The following is a 23,101-nucleotide window of genomic DNA, read 5'->3' as shown; positions in this document are numbered from 1 at the left end:
GGTGGCCGACCTGCTCTACCACTTGAGCCATGATAAGACCATCAAGCCATTGTGGATCATATTGTGACAACTAAAATCCTCTCCTTTTCAATCAAAAAAGGAAGCTGCTGTCAATACTTTTTATCAGTGCAAATGCCTTGCATAGAATTCAGTGGCTTTTCTCCTGCTAAGTCCCACAGAAATAAGTCATTTAAAAATAATGTGTAAAAGAGGCAACAATAATTAAATAAAATCAGAAGTAAATCACAATCAGAAGTAAGATTTATAGTTAACAGGTGCACTTTTTAAACCACAGATTTCTGTAGAATCAAAAAAAAAAAAAACTTAAGGAAAGTTGACAGTTATGTAGTTATGCATTAAAAAGAAGGAATTAAAAGAATCCTTAACTAATACAATTTACTGATAGTTGAATGATTTTGTGTTAGTCACATAAATCGTAATAAACACACTCCCAGTTCCCCATGCTCTTTTCAACACGGTCTTAAGCAAATCAATGATACCAGTCTGAATATGTCAACATGATCTGGATCTATTGTGAGCCAACTACATTTGGCAAGCAAACTTATTTCAGGTTAGACTCATAAACATGTCATCCTTCTGTGATGTCCTGGCTAAAATATGTCAGGATGTTAGGACTTCAAAATGCTGTTAAATGGATGATGGTACATTGCATTTTGTTCTTCAAGGAATGAAGCAACTTTTGAACAGAAATATGCATAAAGTTGACACTAATGAGTGAATATTCTTCTGTGAAAGTCTAGTGTGATCAGTCACTCACTTTATAAATAGATGAACTTTGGGAGTACTTTACCTTGCCACATGTCTAAATGGTAGTCATGCCAACAGAGCATATTTAAGTGACTCCAGGGAGGCAGTTGATCAGCTTTCATGGCTGAGAAATTGATTTAATATTGTAAAATGGCGATTGAACATAGTGGCCCTTCTACACCACTGATGGTGCGATAATGGGTGCATCTATCATTATAGCTGAGGGGGCCCTGAAATTACAGTACTATTACTTTTGAAATATCCATGCCTTTATATGTTATCTGTCTTTTCAAATAATTCCTACACCACTGTAGGATATTGTACTGTGAATGAGCCAGGCAAACAAGTAAATACAATTTTAAACTGAAGGTTGTTCAAAATCCATAAAACATTTTGTTTCCTCCATGGAAAACAAAAGGAGATTTTAAGGCTGATTTATACTTCTGCATCGAACCTATGGTGTAGCCACCACGTAGTTGCTAACGCATTGGTTTGCATTGATAGTTCTGCGTTGGTGTGCCTGCATCATTCTGTGAGTACACAACCAAAAAGCTAACTTTACGTTTCATAAATAAACAAAATCAATGCAAGCAATGTATTTTCTGGATTCAAAAGTGTTTATTAAATTAATGTAGCATCAAAAAACAGTTATAAGTATGTGAACATGTTGAAATGTAAGTATATATTATTTATTATACATGCTAACTGAATTGTAGGCAGAAAATAAATTAGAAAATGACTGTACACTTGCTATTGATTCACTTAAATAATAGGCTAATACATACATATTTTGGCATACTTTTGACATTCCTTGATGAAAAAGAAATCGTCAAATTAATTAATAAATTCTTGCCTGAATAACCCAAAATGGGTGTCCTTTTCAAGATTTACAATGCATATAGGCAATATAACCAACTCTTACCAGGTGCTTTTTAATTTGCTGACAAATTAGAAGTATTCCTGTGGTAATATGGCCGTGGCCAAGCGAAGTCTGTGGAGAGCGAGGCCAGGAGAGGAAGAATGTTAAGGATTGACACCTGTGGAAAATTATCTCTAACAGCTGTTCTTTGTTACAGTGAGAGCTGGAGGGGAATAAAAGGGCAGTCCAGACTTCTGGAGTGGAGAGAGAGAGAGATGCACAAAGCTGTGTGCGTGACCGAGTGCATTTGTTGTGCTGAAAAGCGAGACCATTTATGTGTTTATACTGAAAAGTATTGTTAAATAAAAGACTTACATTGGACTTACAACCCAGCTCCCGCTTCCTCCTTCAGAAGAAATCTAGGGACCTAGCCTGACTCAGCGTTCACTTTTATTGCATTTTTTCCATACAATCAAAATGAATGGTGACTAAGGCTAACATTCTGTCTAACATCTCCTTTTGTGCTCCACAAAAGAAAGTAATTGTGTTCAGAACTACATGAGGGCGAGTAAATAATGACATCATTGTTATTTTTTTGAGCAAACTATCGAGTTAATATTATAGCCCTTTCATTCTCCTCTAATGTTTCTCTCAGTATCTGTTCTCTTCCATGATTTGAAATATAATGAAATATAGTGGTATATTATGCTTTGATAACACATATTTGATATCAGTGCATTACCCTGGAATTGATACATTTGCACAACACATTGGTTAGCTTTACTCATCTACACAGCCCTCATTTTGAGATCTTCAAAAATTTTCAAACTTGAGTTAGTCAAAACTTATTTTTGTTGTTTTTTCCTGATCATCTGGTTTGTAAATTGCACGAGTTGGATGGGGGATAACAATATTCACAACCCCATTATTTTCTGTTCATTGTCTTTTCTAGAAACCCTTTTAATGTGTAACGTCCTCAGTCTGTCTTGTACAACCAGAGTCAGCATCCACAGCAACTCCCATTCTGTGCTGTATGCGAGTGATGTTGCCATAGAATGTTAGAGAGAACATTTAATTGCTAAGCACTTCCATTCATCTGATTTCACTACAACATATCAGAGAAATTCTAGTTCAACTATTTATCATTTCCTTCCAAATGTTGTGTGTTGTTTTATGAATAGTTAACCCCAAAATAAAAATGTTGTCATGATTTACTCACCCTCATGTCATTCCAAACCCAAATAACTTTCTTTCTTATGCAGAACACAAAAAGAGATGTTTTGTTGAAGATCCTGAGTTGCTATGAGAGAAGAGTGTGTTTTTGTTTTAAGCGCTAATCTAAGCATGTTCTAGCTTAATAATGCATGTCACTGTGAACAAGCCTCTCTCGTGCACTCATCAACGTGCAAATGGACTTCCAAGACTTTCACTGAAAAATGACTTACAGTAAATTTAGGGTTGTTTCTTGTCAAAAGTTGTTTTGTGTCCTTTTTCATCTTTAAAGTGAATCACTTTAAACTGCCATTGTATTGAATCAATGCAGGGGATTTTCATTAAAACTTATTTTTCATTAAAACGTCCTTTGAACTACAACTAAGTGGCAAGCTTTTGTTGACAAATGGAAAAATCCTATGCTATTACCCTTAAAGCACTTAAAGACTTTCTGGGTAAATTTCACACAAATGCTGGTCAAAAGTTACCCAGAAGTGTGTAAAAATCTTGGTGTTTTATATATTTTAATGAGATATACATTTTATTTAGCTTCAACACATTTAGACTTTTGCAGTTTGCCATTTTGCAACTGGTGGTGTGTTATGACTATCAAGGCAGACTAACAAGACTAGAGAGAGAGAATGCTACCTCTTCTATCTCTCTTAATGCACCACAGGTCCTTCTCACAACCCCAGCATTAAGGCAGCTCATTCTGTGTGGGTTTTAAATTAGCCTGACACTTCTAGAACGCTACAACCCACAGTAATGTAACTCCCACAGTGTTGATAGTCTCACAATATCAAAAACACTAGAATCCTTGAACAACGTTACAGTTAAAGTTTAATGATGTCATTAATATATATATATATATATATATATATATATATATATATATATATATATACACACAATTATATATATATATATATATATATATATATATATACACAATTATATATATATATATATATATTAGGGCTGTCAATCGATACATTTTTTTAATCAAATTAATGGTGTCTGATTAATTAATCGCATATACAAATATTTGATGAAAGCCCCTCATATATAATTCAATATATAATGATAAAATAATTATACATAGTTATCTTTAAATATATATATTTATATATTTATATACAGAAATAAAACAATTTCAGATAATCAAAATGCATTACATTCTTGTGGCAGAACAGTTAATCATTGATAAGACAATACAAATAGCGGCTTAAGAATACAATGTATTGTTTACTACCATATTATTAAACATAAGCCAATCATTGGCATACAGTTCACAGCAATCCATTTCACAAGTGAATTTTTCAATCAGTTTGAGATTTATTATGAGGGCTTGTTTAAGGGCCCGTCAATGTACATCTGCGTCAGACATGCTTGTGTAGCGTCTCGGGTGTGTTGCGTCAAACATAACATTTTTAGGTCACTGTGTCAAGTTAAATATAGTTTAATACTTAGAACACATCTTGAGATCTCTTAGTTTGAATTTGCTCTCCATCAAGTGTTTGAAATAAGAACGTAATGAATGTTTGTGCTGTGCTGCCTGCTGAAGGGTTGTTTTGTTCGCTGTATAAACTGCGCATTGCCATACAGCTAACATTTAAATTACTGCCCTCTGGAGTAAATAGGTGGTACTACAAGCTTGAATTTCTCAGGAATCTTCTTTATTATGGTCCGGGGGCATATTTTAACGCATTATTTTTTATAAAATTAATCGCACTGAATTAAAGCGTTAAATCGACAGCCCTAATCTATATATATATATATAATTTATTTCTAAAAAAATTTTTTAAAGGGCCACGTTACCAGGTAGTCAAGCATACCTTTGGGTTGCTTAGGTTGAGTCCTGAGTGAAGAGCAGGGGAATTTCTTACTGATTGTAGAGTATTGACCAGAGTGCTAGATTGATTTCTAAGGGCCCTATATAAATAATGGTACCTGTTGATGATATTGTACTGTGTGGGCCTTGAAAGGAAATGTAAGTTACCCTGACAGATCAAATCAGCATCCTAATTAGTATCCCAATCACTTTACTTTCAATTTACTCTCACAACATGTCATATTCCAACTGAAAAAACAGTTTAAACCAGATTAAAGGCCCTGGCACACTCACTGAGAAGTTATTTTTCATTCTTCGCTCAGAGGCAAAAAGAGGTTACAAAGATCAGAGCAACGGCATACTGTTTGTGAACATTCATTCATTGGCCACACTGCTGGGAGAGGCATTTAGAGGAGCATTTAAATATAATGATGCACAAGAATACATACAGTGTAAAACATCAACCAATATGATATTGCATTTTTTTATCAATGACTTCATGCCTCATTCTATGGGAGAATTCACACAAGATCAGTAAAAGTAGCTGTTTTAACTATTCAATTTAACTATTCAATGATTATTTAAAAGGGTGTTAATACATACCAAAGACTGATGATAGGCATATTTTACTTTGGGCAGATGTGTGAATGGCTTTAGGCTTTAGATGGCACATGAATGAATGGCTACTTAAGAGTATTTTACTAGATTTGATTGCTTTTGTGGACTAATTAAACCAAAAAGTTGCATAACCTGTTTTTGGTGATCTTAACTGACTGAATGGGAATAAGCTGTCGGCCTCAAAGTATGTGGAACTCCAGGCCACACCTACGATGACATGGACCAATGGCAGTAAAAAGGGGTTTAGCAGTCGTACTCGTTAGTCTGTTCAAGTTTTCTTAAAAGTTTGCTCTGTTGAGCTGTTATGAACAAAATAACACATTCATTTTGGCAAGATTTTTATTCTAAATGACATACATAACACCCATTAGTTTTTCGTTTTTGTATGAAGTTCGCAGGGCCTTAAGGTGCTTAGCTGCTCTCCCAGCCTGGCTAAGCTGGTCAGTCTGGTTTATTTTGATGGTTTTAAGTTAAACCATCTAAATACCAAATTTGTCAGACTGGGAGACCAGCAGGACCTGCTCACCAGCTTAAACCAAGTAAGACCATTAAACCAAATTATGTTGGTTTTAGCTCTGTTTTTGTTCCAGCGGGGTTGAATTTGAAGTCATATATTTGAAACTATAAGCCCTAAGAGAACTGTCTATATGACCTTCTGAAACATAGATACAGCATAGATCTTTTGCTCAGGTCATATAGTGATGAATAGGCAATTGAGGTCACCCTAAAGAATCAATAAGAAACAGCTAAAAAAAAGAAAAGATCCTTCCCTCTTGTTTTCTCAGATTCAAATCAGTCTCCCTTGACCTCTTTACTTTCTCAGCGAGTCTCATCTCCATTAAAGATTCATCAAACAACTGTCAAATTTCATAACATTTTCAGCCCAACATGAACACAACTACTGAATGAATGCATTACAACCAGCAGGATACTGGCATGGCACTGAGATTTGTTTGATATTTGAATAATAGCCTCACAGCATCTGCCTCAGTAATGTGAAATAATGGGTGCTTTTAGTTAGCTCATAATAGTCAAATCAGCTTAGCACACTTCCCTGATAAGATATTTGGCTTGCTTCAAAGTATCATTGTTGACACTTCCAGAATCAAAAGTAGTATTCACAAAATAGACAAGCTCTGTGAGATTATCACAATTGAGCAATGTACTTTTTGATGCTTGCATTCCCAAATATGACCCTTTTCTGCATGCTAATTAATATTACTGTGAATTTATTATGGTGTTTTATTATTGTTTCCATCCCTAGTCAATCAAACTGCATTTATAGAAGCTTGAGGGATAGAAAAGGACACCAAATGTGCTCCAGCTCATTTAACTTCTTTGAAATCCATGTCATCAATTGCAGGACTGCCTTTATGGACACGCACCATCTACATTTGAGAGGCTTGCGTAACGTTGGCTTTACTTAAATAGGCTCAAATCCAATGAAAACATATAGTATATAATTTCAGCATGCCTTTGGTGTGATATGATACATATCAGGGTGATGTATTCATACAAGGTTGTATAAGGTCTAAAGGAAGGTTGTACATTCAAAATGTGTACTTTTCTCAATTCATTTCATTTTAATAACGCATTATAAGTGCATTAGGAATGCTGCTCCAATTTAAGAAGATGAAGCAATGTCTGCCCTGCTGACTACCTAAAGTGCATTACTGGAACTGTGGTTGGGGTATTTGCTCCTTGATTAAAGTTGGCAATGGCGATGTTTACATGGACACCAGAAAGTCATTCATTGTGAGAAAGCGGCTTAAGGCTGGAAAGCGGCGATCACCTTTACATGCACTGCGTTCATGACTTTGCTAGTTTATTCTCTGTTGTTTCTCTTTACTTCCAGATAATCCAGTGTTGTTGCAGTGTTTGTGTCTTTAACTTTCCATCGTAACCTGCAGTAAAATTGCCGTTTGCGGCAGCGGGGGCATGGTCAAGTGCCCGTCCGGAGAGAGAGATAGTTTACAGCCAGCTGTCCATCATGTGTGTGTGTTTGTGTCTTTTGTTTAAGTTTAGCATTAAAATATTATTTATATTGCCAAGCCGGTTCTCGCCTCCTCCTTCCGGATTTCGGCACCAGTGTAACGCAGTTCAATGAAAAGGTTTCAATAGTGGGGTTTCTCTCTTATGTAAAACTCTGGGATTCCCCAAATGTACTTGAAGACATATTTGCAGACGAGAGCGACAGTAGTCGATATTTTAAATTAGTGTGTATAAGTGGGTAGATTTTATTTTATAATGTATGTGCTTTTCTCTTTCCCCACTGTACTCCAAGAAATGTTGAATTATTTCCGCTGTGTTGACTTCTTGATCTGATGTACAGGTGAAACTCGAAAAATTAGAATATCGTGCAAAAGTTCATTAATTTCAGTAATTCAACTTAAAAGGTGAAACTAATATATTATATAGACTCATTACAAGCAAAGTAAGATATTTCAAGCCTTTATTTGATATAATTTTTATGATTATGGCTTACAGCTTATGAAAACCCCAAATTCAGAATCTCAGAAAATTAGAATATTACATGAAATCAATAAAAAAAAAAGGATTTTAAATACAGAAATGTCGGCCATCTGAAAAGTATAATCATGCATATGTACTCAGTACTTGGTTTGGGCCCCTTTTGCATTAATTACTGCCTCAATGCGGCGTGGCATGGATGCTATCAGCCTGTGGCACTGCTGAGGTGTTATGGAAGACCAAGATGCTTCAATAGCAGCCTTCAGCTCTTCTGCATTGTTTGGTCTCATGTCTCTCATCTTTCTCTTGGCAATGCCCCATAGATTGTCTATGGGGTTCAGGTCAGGCGAGTTTGCTGGCCAATCAAGCACAGTAATACCATGGTCATTGAACCAGGTTTTGGTACTTTTGGCAGTGTGGGCAGGTGCCAAGTCCTGCTGGAAAATGAAGTCAGCATCTCCATAAAGCTTGTCTGCTGAAGGAAGCATGAAGTGCTCTAAAATGTCCCGGTAGACGGCTGCGTTGACTCTGGACTTAATAAAGCACAGTGGACCAACACCAGCCGATGACATGGCTTCCCAAACCAACACAGACTGTGGAAACTTCACACTGGACTTCAAGCATCTTGGATTGTGTGCCTCTCCATTCTTCCTCCAGACTCTGGGACCTTGGTTTCCAAATGAGATGCAAAATTTGCTCTCATCAGAAAAGAGGACTTTGGACCACAGAGCAACAGACCAGTTCTTTTTTTCTTTAGCCCAGGTAAGATGTTTGACATTTGAAGCCCATGTCCAGGACCCGTCTGTGTGTGGTGGCTCTTGATGCAGTAACTCCAGCCTCAGTCCACTCCTTGTGAAGCTCCCCCACACATTTGAATGGCCTTTTCCTGACAATCCTCTCCAGGCTACGGTCATCCCTGCTGCTTGTGCACCTTTTTCTTCCACACTTTTCCCTTCCACTTAACTTTCTATTAATGTGCTTTGATACAGCACTTTGAGAACATCCAACTTCTTTTGCAATTACCTTTTGAGGCTTTCCCTCCTTGTGGAGGGTGTCAATGATGGTTTTATGCACAACTGTCAGGTCAGCAGTCTTCCCCATGATTGTGAATTCAACTGAACCAGACTGAGAGACCATTTAAAGGCTCAGGAACCCTTTGCAGGTGTTTTGGATTAATTAGCTGATTAGAGTGTGACACTTTGAGCCTACAATACTGAACCTTTTCACAATATTCTAATTTTCTGAGATTCTGAATTTGGGGTTTTCATAAGCTGTAAGCCATAATCATCAAAATTATATCAAATAAAGGCTTGAAATATCTTACTTTGCTTGTAATGAGTCTATATAATATATTAGTTTCACCTTTTAAGTTGAATTACTGAAATTAATGAACTTTTGCACGATATTCTAATTTTTCGAGTTTCACCTGTATGGCTCCATCCTATGGTGTTATTTATCCGGTCAACGCACATGCACACACTTCAAAAACTTGTAAGAACACTGCTTATGTGTTTACATGGCCTTTTAAGTACATTCTCCTGGAGAAATACAGGTGTGTATAACCGCTTTTTCTTAATCCCTTTAACAGTGTAAGGAAAATGGCATTGTTGTTTGCACAACGTTTCAGAACAAAACAGAACAACTGCATTATTTTATGGTGGTTTTAAAGCCAGCATCACACTAGCGATTTACATAATCTCTGCCTGTAGGTGAGAGACAGAGCATGTATTAGCGTCTGCCAGTGGGAGGCTGTTAATTCCTTGACTGCCAGAACTCCTTGCTGAGTTAATGGTTCCAGTACCTGGAAAAGCACATCAAAATGTTTTGAAAAAGTTGACGGGCTGTGTTCTCGTCAAGTGACTAATAAGCTTCTTCTTTTACTGAAGAACTGACAAGAAGTCATGTTGATCCAGTGGTGTAGGCTACTAGTGTCTGAAGGGGTGGGCATACTCTGAATTTATCAAGGAGCCCACGCATATTCCCATATGAATTTAAAAAATGTAAGTCAGGGTAAGACAGACCGCTACTAAGATAACCAGAGATTAATAGGTTTCATTAATGTTACTTTTATTACTTGTAAAATTGGTAATAATTAATAATTAAAATGAATTAAAATACTAATACATACAGGTCCTTCTCAAAAGATTAGCATATTGTGATAAAGTTCATTATTTTCCATAATGTAATGATAAAAATTAAATTTTCATATATTTTAGATTCATTGCACACCAACTGAAATATTTCAGGTCTTTTATTGTTTTAATACTGATGACTTTGGCATACAGCTCATGAAAACCCAAAATTCCTATCTCAAAAAATTTGCATATTTCATCCGACCAATAAAAGAAGTGTTTTTAATACAAAAAAAGTCAACCTTCAAATAATTATGTTTAGTTATGCACTCAATACTTGGTCGGGAATCCTTTTGCAGAAATGACTGCTTCAATGCGGCGTGGCATGGAGGCAATCAGCCTGTGGCACTGCTGAGGTGTTTTGGAGGCCCAGGATGCTTCGATAGCGGCCTTAAGCTCATCCAGAGTGTTGGGTCTTGCGTCTCTCAACTTTCTCTTCACAATATCCCACATATTCTCTATGGGGTTCAGGTCAGGAGAGTTGGCAGGCCAATTGAGCACAGTAATACCATGGTCAGTAAACCATTTACCAGTGGTTTTGGCACTGTGAGCAGGTGCCAGGTCGTGCTGAAAAATTAAATCTTCATCTCCGTAAAGCTTTTCAGCAGATGGAAGCATGAAGTGCTCCAAAATCTCCTGATAGCTAGCTGCATTGACCCTGCCCTTGATAAAACACAGTGGACCAACACCAGCAGCTGACATGGCACCCCAGACCATCACTCCTTCTCCCCAGTCTTCCTCCAGACTCTGGCACCTTGATTTCCGAATGACATGCAAAATTTGCTTTCATCCGAAATAAGTACTTTGGACCACTGAGCAACAGTCCAGTGCTGCTTCTCTGTAGCCCAGGTCAGGCGCTTCTGCCGCTGTTTCTGGTTCAAAAGTGGCTTGACCTGGGGAATGCGGCACCTGTAGCCCATTTCCTGCACACGCCTGTGCACGGTGGCTCTGGATGTTTCTACTCCAGACTCAGTCCACTGCTTCCGCGAGGTCCCCCAAGGTCTGGAATCGGGTCCTTCTCCACAATCTTCCTCAGGGTCCGGTCACCTCTTCTCGTTGTGCAGCGCTTTTTGCCACAATTTTTCCTTCCCACAGACTTCCCACTGAGGTGCCTTGATACAGCACTCTGGGAACAGCCTATTTGTTCAGAAATTTCTTTCTGTGTCTTACCCTCTTGCTTGAGGGTGTCAATGATGGCCTTCTGGACAGCAGTCAGGTCGGCAGTCTTACCCATGATTGCGGTTTTGAGTAATAAAACAGGCTGGGAGTTTTAAAAAGCCTCAGGAATCTTTTGCAGGTGTTTAGAGTTAATTAGTTGATTCAGATGATTAGGTTAATAGCTCGTTTAGAGACCCTTTTCATGATATGCTAATTTTTTGAGATAGGAATTTTGGGTTTTCATGAGCTGTATGCCAAAATCATCAGTATTAAAACAATAAAAGACCTGAAATATTTCAGTTGGTGTGCAATGAATCTAAAATATATGAAAGTTTCATTTTTATCATTACATTATGGAAAATAATGAACTTTATCACAATATGCTAATTTTTTGAGAAGGACCTGTATATAATAAACTGTAACGCATTGTGAGTGTAGTAATGTTCATGTTTACAATTTTTATATTACTAAATATACATAAGAATGAATAGTTATTTGCTATGTAGCCTACTATAATGTAAAATGCAAAAATTTGCTGTGTATAAGAACATTGTTTTCCTACTTAGAAATATAAATTTAAATGATTTTATACCACGTAAAAAAAAGGCACCACTTTCAGAGGTTAAGGGCTGCTTTAATTAATTGATATAAAACACCCCTAACTGAAACGTAAAATATAATTTGTTAGCAAATATCCCATCGTATCTGAAACAAACGTTCTGATTGGTTTTGGAGTCGGACAGTCTATCTTTCCCGTACTATTACTTCAGCGCTCACTTCTCGCTGCTCCTTGCGCTTTTAGAGAGAATCTGTACACTTAGTTATGGGTCAAAAGCCTACTCGTTCTGTTGTCCGTACTTATCATCACTCATTTTAGGTGAGCATACACACAATCCTTAGAAAGATAGGTGGGCATATGGAGTATGTGCTAGACTACTCTACTGTGTGATGATCTGAACATTTTTGTCAGCTGTCGCACTCAGCCGCATATAATCACAAATGCAGATTATATATAGTCACTAAAGTCTGTTTTTACAGAAATTAATTTATCTTTTAACTGAAAGCTGCAAATGGACATATGCATTCTATATGCAAAAACACAAAAAAACATACTTTGAACTCGCAAGTCACACATCACACTTGCCGGTGTATGGAGATGAATTGTGAATAAAATATATTTAATTGTCTGCAAAAGTCAAATTTGGCAATATTTGTGCTTACTTCAGAGCTGTTAACACCTTCCCTGGGACTTGGCATAGATCAAAGGCAAGTTTTAATGTTTATCTTGATATCATTTCATGGGCTGTTTTTCATTCACTGTCATTGCTTTCTCCCGCTGATGGTCACAAATATGGCAGATGCAAGGAAAAAGTGTCATCACTGAAACAGGTCAAGATAAGGCTGCACGATTATGATGAAACTTATAATTGATTATTATTTCCTTTGATATTGTAATTGTGATAATTTTTTTTATTTATATAATTTACATTAAAGTACTAACTTTGTTTGGGGCAGCTGAATGGCATATTGGTGTGTGGACTATGCATCAAAACAAGCTGAGAACTGTGTTCCTGAATTGCATTATTATTTAAATTTCATGAAAAAACAATGTTCAATACACTTTGAATAATGATACACAGTATAATTTAGAAAGTGAGCATTACTGATATTGCATTCATAAACACAACGGCCCAAAAAAATCTGTTGTAAATAGGAATTTGTTGTGCAGTGGGAGTACACCAAATGGAATGCTGTAATTTATACTTTTCACGATTATATAATTGTGACAGCTGTAAATGTGATCTCCATTATTTATTTGATGAATTGTGCAGACAGAGGTAAATAGTGATGTGATTCTATGAGACCAGTTTGGCGGCACACGTTACCAAGCTCTATAGTCAAACAAGGGTTGTCTCACCTACTACACTATAGCAATGCACTGTATTACAAAAAATGTAAACACAATCAAACAAAAATTTTTATCAAACAGCTAAGGAACACTAGCATTATTTATACAGTGATTTTAACATGGCGATTTTAACACTCAATGTTACTTAAATCTTAATCTGATTTATATATATATATATATATATATATACATACACACTTGTCAGTCAATATGTTGACGTGTCAGATTCCTTCTCTGACAACACAAAAATATATTTAAATTATTAATCACAACAAGAGAGCACTTGTGGTTAAATGTTACACTCATGTCCGACATCAAAGCAGATGTCTTTCACAACCTCTCAACTTGTGATGCGTAATTAGCTTGTCTGGTCTATCTGTTAATTCTCCCTTTCTCCTCTTATGAATATATACATAACACTGAATGCATAATGTGCATTATCAATATTGAGGGGGAAGAAGTGGATGCTAGTGTTACAAGTGAACAGTAGCAGGTTGCTAAGGAACAGAAGGCAGAGAGTGACAGTCTGAATAAAGTGTGCATTACATGGAATTGAGCACTTTGTAGTGTGTTCTTTCATCATTTTGTATTTTATTGTTTGAACAGTACTAAATTGGTTTATTAGCAGTCAGTGTATTTTGCACATGTTGAACAATCCCCACATAACATTTGTTATGGAGGGAGGTTCTGATGCCAGTGATTTCCACAACCATCGCCTTGCTTACCAACTATTTTCTTTGAGGCATCTACAAATCAATTCTAGCAAGCTTGGCAAAAACTTCTTCAGACACTCACAATTGTCACATCTGGCATTGAGTACTCTTGCTTCAGTTGCTATAGACGCAGTCATAACAGTTAGCAAATGTAAGTTTGAATCGTTGGTTTGAATTATGATCTAAATTATAGCCGTATGTTTGAATAGACCAAGTTTACAATTTATCATTAGTAATTTAGATAGATTCTCATTCTGTCCAAAAGCATGTAATACTTCATGTAATACTTAACCAATCCGCACTAATTGTTCTTACTTTAAAAAAAAAAAAAGTCCTTGTCTATCTTTCTTCTACTTCTGCTTCTATCCTACTCCAGCCACTGTGAGAACTTGGCAGTGGAATATTGCTGAATTTTGTATGACTAATTGCTTGCTATGTTCCTCATTTGTAAGTCCGCTAAATGACTTAATGTAATGTAAATTTAAAATTCAAACTAGATCAGATCTGCCAGATTTTAGTAATGCTTACCATATATTCAAAGATCTGCACATCAACAGTATCATTGTTCTATTATTTTCCTCTTTTCCTCAAAGACATTGGCAATATACAGTAGTGATCAATATGCCACACTAACTTTATATAATTTTAAATATACTTTATATTACTTTATACACTATATCAAACCAAGTTGCATCCGCAAACAATTGATGCTAAACCTTTGCTCTGAACTCACTCACTTTTCTTATCTTTTTCGCAATTACATTTATCCAACTGGTGTCAATGTATTTCTGAGGATGTATGAAGTCAGTTCAAACAGGTGTAGATAGTTCATTAGATCAGCTATGGACATGTTCCACTATTGTTTGAAAACCAAAATGTATCTAATTAGTTTTTGTCTTAATTCTGGACAAAATATGTATAATGTATATTGACAAAATATCTATTGTTTTATCAACTGACACAAAACTTTATGTTTTTGTAAAATGTTTTGCTTGAAAAGTGTGCCCGGATTACTTTTTATAAAATAAATGGCACATACAGTAGTTTGATATTTTGTTATGTAATACAAATGCATTCATATCTTAAGTGTCCAAATACTTTTTGGGGTCCCTGTATGCTATGGGTCTATAAAAAGCTAGTTGTCACAGACTAGTGCAATTAACTTTGTGATTATATTTTCATAGGATGACAATGATGTCAACACTGACACGGGTATATATGAGCTGATGGGCAGAACAAGTATGTTTGTGAATACATAAAGAATATTTCAGTCAGTATCACATTATTTAAATTAATAAAGCCTGATTTCCCAGAAAGTAACCTCCTGGCATTCTATACTTCAAAATCTACACAGATAATCTTCTGCTGGCAGATCCCATTGAGCAACACCAAAGATACGATGAACATGAAGATGTAGATGATGAGAATGTCTATTCTCCAGTGGGAAGAGACAATGAAGAGTATGACACCATTCTCACATCTAGCAATGCTGACGTAATAGCAAACCGCCCCCCTGCACCAACCCCTCGGCCTGAGAGTCTTCCCACCCCAGATGACAAGACTCCCTTCATTGCACAAGGTTTGACATATGAACAATTTTTTGTTTATCACTGGCAGTGTTGTGTGTAATGTGATTACAAATGAATTAGTTACTGTAATCTCTAATTATCTCTTTAGTCAAAAGTAGTGTAATGCATTACATTTAAAAATTTTGTAATCTGGGTAATTGTGTTACACAAATTTCTAACATTCTATATCAGGGGTCGGCAACCTATGGCATGCGTGCCCGCATTGGCAAGTGGAGGGGTAATCACTTGCACACCATCAACGGCGAGAGAGGAGTAGACTATTTTATTTATATAGATTCCGCACCAATACTCCAGTCTACATCTTGATGTAATCCTTTCTTATGATCACGCAGCGTGTTTTCATCTGCTGAATGGGAGGCTAAAGGCGATTAAAGTGTGACGAGATTCACGCTGTGCGTGCAAGCCACGCAAGTTAATGACAGCCTTCATTCCTGGTTTGATTAGTTTCTTTTTCTTTCAGAACAACACATGGTGTATTAAGGAAAACACCACTATTAATCCTTGAGATTTCCTCCTTAAACCATAGTCACATTCAAAATTACATTAAATGATTAAAAGAGAAAAAATAAACCCACATCATGTGTGGAAGCGAGGACATGGTCGAATGTTCGTCTGGAAAGAGAGTAAGCGGTAAGTATTCTCACCTGAGATGAATTGCTGGTAATTGCTTGTTTCTGTGTTCGGAGTGAGAGACGGGGGAAATAAAAGGGGCCAGTCCTCAGAGTGTGCAGAGAGAGCCCAGCTGAGAAGCTGTTTGTGTGTTGGCTGCTGCCATTAAATTGAAGCTTCACCGCCGCACTCTTAGTGAACGTGTTTTATTTTGTATCAATAAAAATGACATTCCTGAGTTGGAATCACCGTCTCCCGCTCCCTCATTTCATTGGACTGTAACACTGGTGCCGAAACCCGGGAGAAGAGGAAGAAGGATATGCTGCCATGGAGTCATCGCCGCTGGAAGTCTTCAGGTCCCTTGCCAACATCCACCAGGCCCAACACCAGGCCCTAGTTGACCTATGCATGGAGCAGCAGCAGCATTTTGAGGTGTTCCTTCGGGCCCAGGAGGATGACCGGTGGGTGCTGTGGAGCTTAGTGTCCCAGGAGGGGGTGGCCGGCGTGACCCTGGCAGCAGCGAACCCTCACGTGTTGCTCACAAAGATGGGGCCTCAAGATGATCCGGAAGCCTACCTTAAGCTCTTTGAGAACATGGCCAAAGCCCAGAGATGGCCGCATGAGCAATGGGTGGTACATCTTCTGCCGCCAACCCCCTGAACTTCGCGATGTTGAAGAAGTCCATCCTTCCCCTTCCACAAAAGCACTGTGGAAGGGGAAGTGTCATCCTCCCCTGCCCTTTGGGAATTCCCAGTAGAGGATTACCCTTTAGAGCAGTCGTGAGACGAAACATTGAGACACGCTTGACCAAGTGATAGTGATTGATGGTCAACGTCTTCAGCTGGGCATCACACTCACATATCCATTTGTTTTTATTATTCATTTATAAAATACCTTTTTCGCCCCTCATGATTTTGCATCTTTGTTATTTGTTGTGGCATTGCAAGAACAACTCTACACATTGATTGATTTTTCATTATCCATTTAGCGGTCTTGCCACCTGTGACCTATGTGACTTTTTGTTTTGTTTTTGCATAGCCGAATTTCAAACAATCCAATTAAACACACTATTAAGTTCTTGAAAAGGAAAAATATTGACGATGATTAGCCTATGTGGGATAATGGTGTGCCATATAATTTGTTTGCTGTGGCAGAAAAAAGGTTGGGAAACACTGGTATAGAGTGACACATTATGCTCTGACAAAGGAAAATACAACCCAGTTGTTGGTACCAAAGAGCCGTCGAGAATTGTTATTCCAGGAGGCTCATCATAATCTGATGGCAGGTCACTTGGGACAAAGGAAAACACTAGGCCATCTCATGGCCTGTTTCTATTGGCCGGGCATTCACGGGGATGTTCGCAAGTGGTGTGCAGCATGAATGTCAGCTGATGAATCCGCCTGCTGCTCCAAAAGCGCAATTGGCACGGACCTTATCGGCCATTAGAACAGACAGCACATGGGCATCGCAATGTGTTAGTCCTGGTGGATTACGCAACATGATATCCGGAAGCACTGCCTCTGTGCAACATCTCAGCATGAAGTGTTGCGGAGGCAATCTTCAGAATTATCTCCCGAGGGGGGATTCCAAAAGAAATCCTCACTGATCAGGGCACTGCTTTTATGTCATGCACTCTACACAAGCTGTAAAAATTACTGGGGGTTAAATCGATTCGGACAAGCGTGTACCATCCACAAACTGACATCTTGGTCGAACGATTTAATCAGACCTTAAAAAATATGAAGATGCTCGGAACTGGGATAAGTGGCTCGAACCCCTGTTATTTGCGGTGCGAGAGATCCCGCAAGCCTCCACAGGGTATCCCCCATTTGAATTTTGAACCCCCTGGGTAGTGGTACATATTCCTCCCTAATGCCTAAATGAAAACAAGAAACAGGTATGGGAAGAATTAAAGGCCATGCTCGATATGGGGGTAATATAAGAATCCCGCAGTGATTGGGCCAGCCCGGTGTTTCTGGTGCCTAAGAGCGATGGCCCAGATGGTTCTGTGTGGATTATAGGAAAGTCAATATAGTGTCAATATTTGATGCATATCCAATGCATTGTATTGACAAACTGCTCGATCGGTTGGTCACAGCTTGCTTTTATTCGACACTGGATTTAACAAAGGGATGTTGGCAGATGCCCTTAATGCAGATGTCCCATGAAAAATTTCTTTCTCCACACCGTTTGGTTTATACCAATTTGTGACCATTCCGTTCTTTTTTTGGGGCACTAGCTACAATTCAGCGTCTTAATGGACAGGGTCCTCAGACCACATACCACATGCATATACCATTGCCTATTTATATGAAATCATTATTTACATTAATGATTGGCAGCGGCACATGGGTGGGAGGAGGTACGTTATCTGAGATTTTGCTTGGGTCATGGTCAGGGGCGGCCCCAAATTGATAAAACCGCAGTGATTACGACCTGCCCAAGACCCAAGACAAAAAGTAGAGCTCCAGACCCGGTCCAGTGGACAGAGCCCTGCCAACAAGCATTCACACAGGTAAAAGCCACACTTTTTGGCAGGCCGCTTCTGCATTCTCCCTTTTTTATGCATACGGATGCATCGGACAGGGGGCTCGGTGCTGTACTGTCCCAGGTGTTGGAGGGGTGGCCAGAACAGAGGGAAGTGTGAATTAGTAGTTCTGTACTAATACCATAAAGAAGTGCTTGGTCATCAAGTGGGTGTTCCTCACTCTCCGCTACTATTTGTTGGGACGAGCATTCACCCTCTGTTTGGACCATGCCCTGCTCCAGTGGCAAGGAGTTCTTGCCACTGGTCTATGGCACAGCCATAGACCAGGAAAATAAAAAATGGCACTCTATGTCAAAAAGGTTGCCAACCCCTGATCTATATTAATGTGGAATACATTTAAAAAATGGAAAAAAAAATATTTAAAACAGACATTAATTTGCATATGTTAAGCAGAAAAAGGTAGGTTTTGTTAATTTAAAACTCGACAGAGCATTAACCTTCAAAAACAAACCTGCTTGGGAGAACATATGTTATACAATTCTTAATATTATATATTAGGCTTAGGTATGCATTTTATCTCTTCTTAATGTTAAAGTGGTCATGACATGATGAATCAAATATTCCTTGATATTTTGACATTGATGAGGTCATTGTACTATAAAAAACATACTGTAAGTTTCAGAACTGAAACCTTCTTCCTTGATAGAAAAAGATAATTTATTTAAACCAGGCTGTTGAAACGGTTTGTTTGGAATTTGTGATACATTGGTCAAATACATCTGCATATGACTGCCTCCAGCAAGACATCAAAGCCTATTTTTCGTCATTGCACCCTTGGCCCCACTCACTGGTGCTCAGACAGTCACACTCACACAGGTGAAGAGGAGAGAGATTGGCCAGTCATGGGAGATTCATCCAAAGGAGATTTACACAGGACTTCCCTTCATATATCTGGATTTAAATATTTTTCTACATAAACTTGCACTAGCTGAACGGCTTTGACCATTATCATTAATCTTGCGCCACTTTTAAAAGATGCAATATCAAGTTAGGACTCTAAAAAGGAGACCCCTAGGAGCTCATCAAGTTTTGGGCCAGTTGCCATGTAAAATCCCGGGCCGATTTCTCTTCCCAGTCCAGCCCTGTACACATGCACTATATGGACATCTTTAATCGTTTCGATGTGTTTCCGCCACCATACACTACAAAGGAAATTGTGCCATGTGACTAAAGTTAATATATTTGGCAACTGGCTGGTAAATGTTTACATTTTACTCACCAGTAATTGTGGAGATTAGTCGTGAAGTGTTCAGCAGTGTGTTGAGAGTAAAAGATGTTCCGTGTAATGTGTGTGCAAGACGAGATCCACGCAACACATTTGTCATTGAATACTGCCTCTTTTAATACTCTTTCTGTTCTTTACAGTAAGTTGTTGGTCAAAAACAACTACAAAAATAGTTGCATTTAAAATATGCTTGCATTTGAAATTCACTCCTAATCAATATTATAAATTCAATTTGATTAGAATTTGATCCCAAGTCTCCTTGCATGAACGAAATGTGTACTAAAACTAGGTGCATGTCAACCCTGGCAGGACCCTGTAACCCGCACAAGAAGAGACAGTCACAATGTATAGTCAAACTGCGTTTATTGCAGGCAAAGCAAAAGTACAAATAGGGCAAATCCAGAAGAGAGTGGTCGAGGGGAGCGTAAGGTCGAAGCCGGGGAGGCTTCGACCTGGGTGATTGGGAGTGAGCGTGTGAGCTCGGGGAGCGAGCCTGTGAGCTCGATGAAGCGGGGAGAACTAGAGGAGCGGGGTTCGTTACAGTACTCTCCCCTCTGCTACGGACGGCTCCGGACGGCCGCGCTCGGTTGCGAGGAGCGCGACCTCTGGGAAGCAGTGAGGGACGATCGGGATGTTGGCGATGGTAGTCTAGCTTGAGAGCCTGGTCCAGGACATCTCTCGATCGTACCCACGACTGTTCCTCAGGTCCGTAGCCCTCCCAGTCGAGCAGATACTGCAACTCACCACCCCGACGTCAGGAGACTAGCAAGGCCCGGACCGTATAGGCGGGTTGACCACCGACATCGAGTGGTGGAGGGGGTGTTTGGGCTGCCGTGGGCGGGAACATGGGGCTATAGAACACAGGCTTCAAAAGGGAAACATGAAACACAGGACAAATTTTGTAGCGGGGTGGCAAACGTAATTGGTAAGTGACTGGGTTAATACGTTTAATAATTTTAAAAGGGCCGACATACTTGGGGCTTAGCTTCTTACACGGGAGACGGAGGCGGATGTCTCGGGTTGAGAGCCAAACCCTTTGGCCCGGATGGAACAGGGGTGCAGGATGGCGTCGGCGGTCTGCCTTAGCCTTCTGGGTCTGGGTGGAGCGTTGAATCTGGTCATGGGTGGCTCTCCAGACCTGGGCACATCTTCGGGCCCAGGCATCCACCGCCGGAACGTCACTGGGATCCGCTTCCCACGGGAAAAGGGGTGGTTGGTAGCCCAGGACGCACTGGAAAGGGGTAAGACCAGTAGAAGAGCTGACCAGGCTGTTCTGGGCGTATTCGGCCCAGGGGAGATAGGTGTGCCAGCTACCTTGGGTCTGGGCTCGCAGGTACCTGCCAATCTCCTGGTTGAGACGCTCGGTCTGGCCATTGGTCTGGGGGTGGTATCCCGAGGAGAAGTTGAGTTGGATACCCAGTCTGTCACTGAAGGCCCGCCAGAAGCGAGACTGGGTACCCAGATCCGAAGTGATTTCGGAAGATGTGGGTGATCATGTGGTCGGCCAGTTGTGTCGCGTTGGGTAACCCGGGTAGGGGAATCAGGCGGCACATTTTGGAGAAACGGTCTATTACCACAAGGATCTCGGTCCGGCCGTCGGAGGGGGGCAAGTCGGTAATAAAGTCCATGGCGATGTGGGACCATGGTCGGTCAGGGATAGGTAACGGTTGGAGGAGTCCTGCGGGAAGGTGATGAGGTGTTTTGGACTGGGCACAGACCGGACACGAGAGGACGTAGTCGTGGACGTCGTCCTTGAGCGAGGGCCACCAAAATCTCCTAGCAAGGAGCTCGGTAGTACGGGTAATCCCCGGGTGGCCAGAACAGAGGGAAGTGTGAACCCATTGCATGAGCTGGGGCGAATAATGGTGGGTACATACATCCTGTTGGGGGGCGTTTGAGGAGGCGCGGGCTCGTCGCCTTGAGCCTGCAGGATGGCCTCCGTCAGTTCCCACCTAACGGGTGTGACGGCGCACGACGTGGGGAGGATTGTCTCCGACCCCGGGGGTTCTGAGCCATGGTCGAAGAGACGAGAGAGGGCGTCAGCCTTGATGTTCTGGGAGCCCGGGCGAAAAGTGACAGAAAAGTTAAAGCGGGTAAAGAACATCGCCCACCTGGCCTGTCGAGGGTTCAACCTCTTGGCTGAGCGGAGGTACTCCAGGTTCTTATGGTCGGTGAAAACGACGAAAGGGAACCTAGAGCCCGCCAACCAGTGACGCCACACCTCCAGGGCTAGCTTGATGGCCAGCAGCTCTCTATTCCCAACGTCGTAGTTCTGTTCGTGGGAGGACAGTTTATGGGAATAGAAAGTGCAAGGGTATAGCTTGGCGGGAGTCCCGTGTGGTTGGGAGAGTACAGCTCCCACCCCCACCTCTGAGGCATCCACCTCTACCACGAACGGCAGAGTGGGGTCGGGTTGTTGGAGAACTGGGGAGGTTGTAAAGTCCTCCTTTAGGGCCTGGAAGGCCTGCTGGGCAGGTGTGTTCCAAGTGAGGAACTTCGGGTTGCCTCGGGTCAGGGACGTGAGGGGTGTGGCGATCTTGCCGAAGTTTCTAATAAAACGCCGGTAGTAGTTGGCGAAACCCAGGAATCGTTGGAGTTCTTTGAGCGTGCTGGGCACGGGCCAGGACAGGACTGCGGCAACCTTGTCGGTCTCCATCTCCATAGTTCCAGCAGATAAGACGTAGCCCAACGACGAGGAAGAGGTCTAGCATGTCCCGGAAGACGTCGTTCATGAATGACTGGAACATCGAGGGGGAGTTGGCGAGGCCGTACGGCATCACCAAGTACTCGTAGTGCCCCCTGGTGGTGATGAACGCAGTCTTCCACTCGTCTCCCTTGCGGATGCGTACAAGGTTGTACGCGCTCCTGAGGTCGAGCTTGGTAAAGATCTTAGCCTTACTGACCTGCTCGAGGGACGGTTGGATGAGAGGCAGGGGGTAGGCGAACTTCACCGTAGCCTTATTTGGCTCTGGGTTACTGATCAGAAGGTCGTGGGTTCAAGCCCCAACACCACCAAGACACCACTGTTGGGCCCTTGAGCAAGGCCCTTGAACCTATCTGCTCCAGGGGCCGTGATCATGGCTGACCCTGCACTCTGACCCCAGCTTAGCTGGGATATGTGAAAAATAAATAATTTCACCATGTATATGCAGAAATGTATGTATAATGTGTGACAATTGGTCAAATTAATTAATTAATTTAGGTCCCGATGTCGATGCAGGGGCGAAGCCCACGCCCTTCTTGCCCACGAAAAGAAGCCGGATGCCACCGGGAGGTGGACGGCGAATGATGCCTAGACTGAGCCTCGTCGATGTAGTCCTCCATGGCTTTGGTTTCGGGTAGCGTTAAGGGGTACACTCGGCTCTTAGGGAGTGGGGACCCCAGAAGGAGATCGATGGCGCAGTCCACACTGCGATGTGGGGGGAGACTAACCTGGTTCTTCTCGAACACATCAGCGTAGG

At 40.5% G+C, this 23,101-nt stretch overlaps 1 protein-coding gene across 4 annotated transcripts in view; it reads left to right on the top strand.

Moving 5' to 3' along the window:
- Window positions 1–23,101, top strand: part of LOC127647676 (B-cell scaffold protein with ankyrin repeats-like) — a 96,101-nt gene that overhangs the window by 62,087 nt on the left and 10,913 nt on the right. For all 4 annotated transcript variants that reach the window (XM_052132091.1, XM_052132109.1, XM_052132083.1 and 1 more), the window contains 2 exons: window positions 14,854–14,908; window positions 15,024–15,248. In XM_052132091.1, coding sequence (XP_051988051.1) covers window positions 14,854–14,908; window positions 15,024–15,248 — 280 coding nt within the window. The remainder of the gene's footprint in view (window positions 1–14,853; window positions 14,909–15,023; window positions 15,249–23,101) is intronic.

The sequence above is a fragment of the Xyrauchen texanus genome, chromosome 1 (genome assembly GCF_025860055.1).
Source record: "Xyrauchen texanus isolate HMW12.3.18 chromosome 1, RBS_HiC_50CHRs, whole genome shotgun sequence".
Lineage (NCBI taxonomy): Eukaryota > Metazoa > Chordata > Actinopteri > Cypriniformes > Catostomidae > Xyrauchen > Xyrauchen texanus.
The sequence above is the reverse complement of the archived record's forward strand: the minus strand, read 5'-3'. Positions and strand labels throughout refer to the sequence as shown.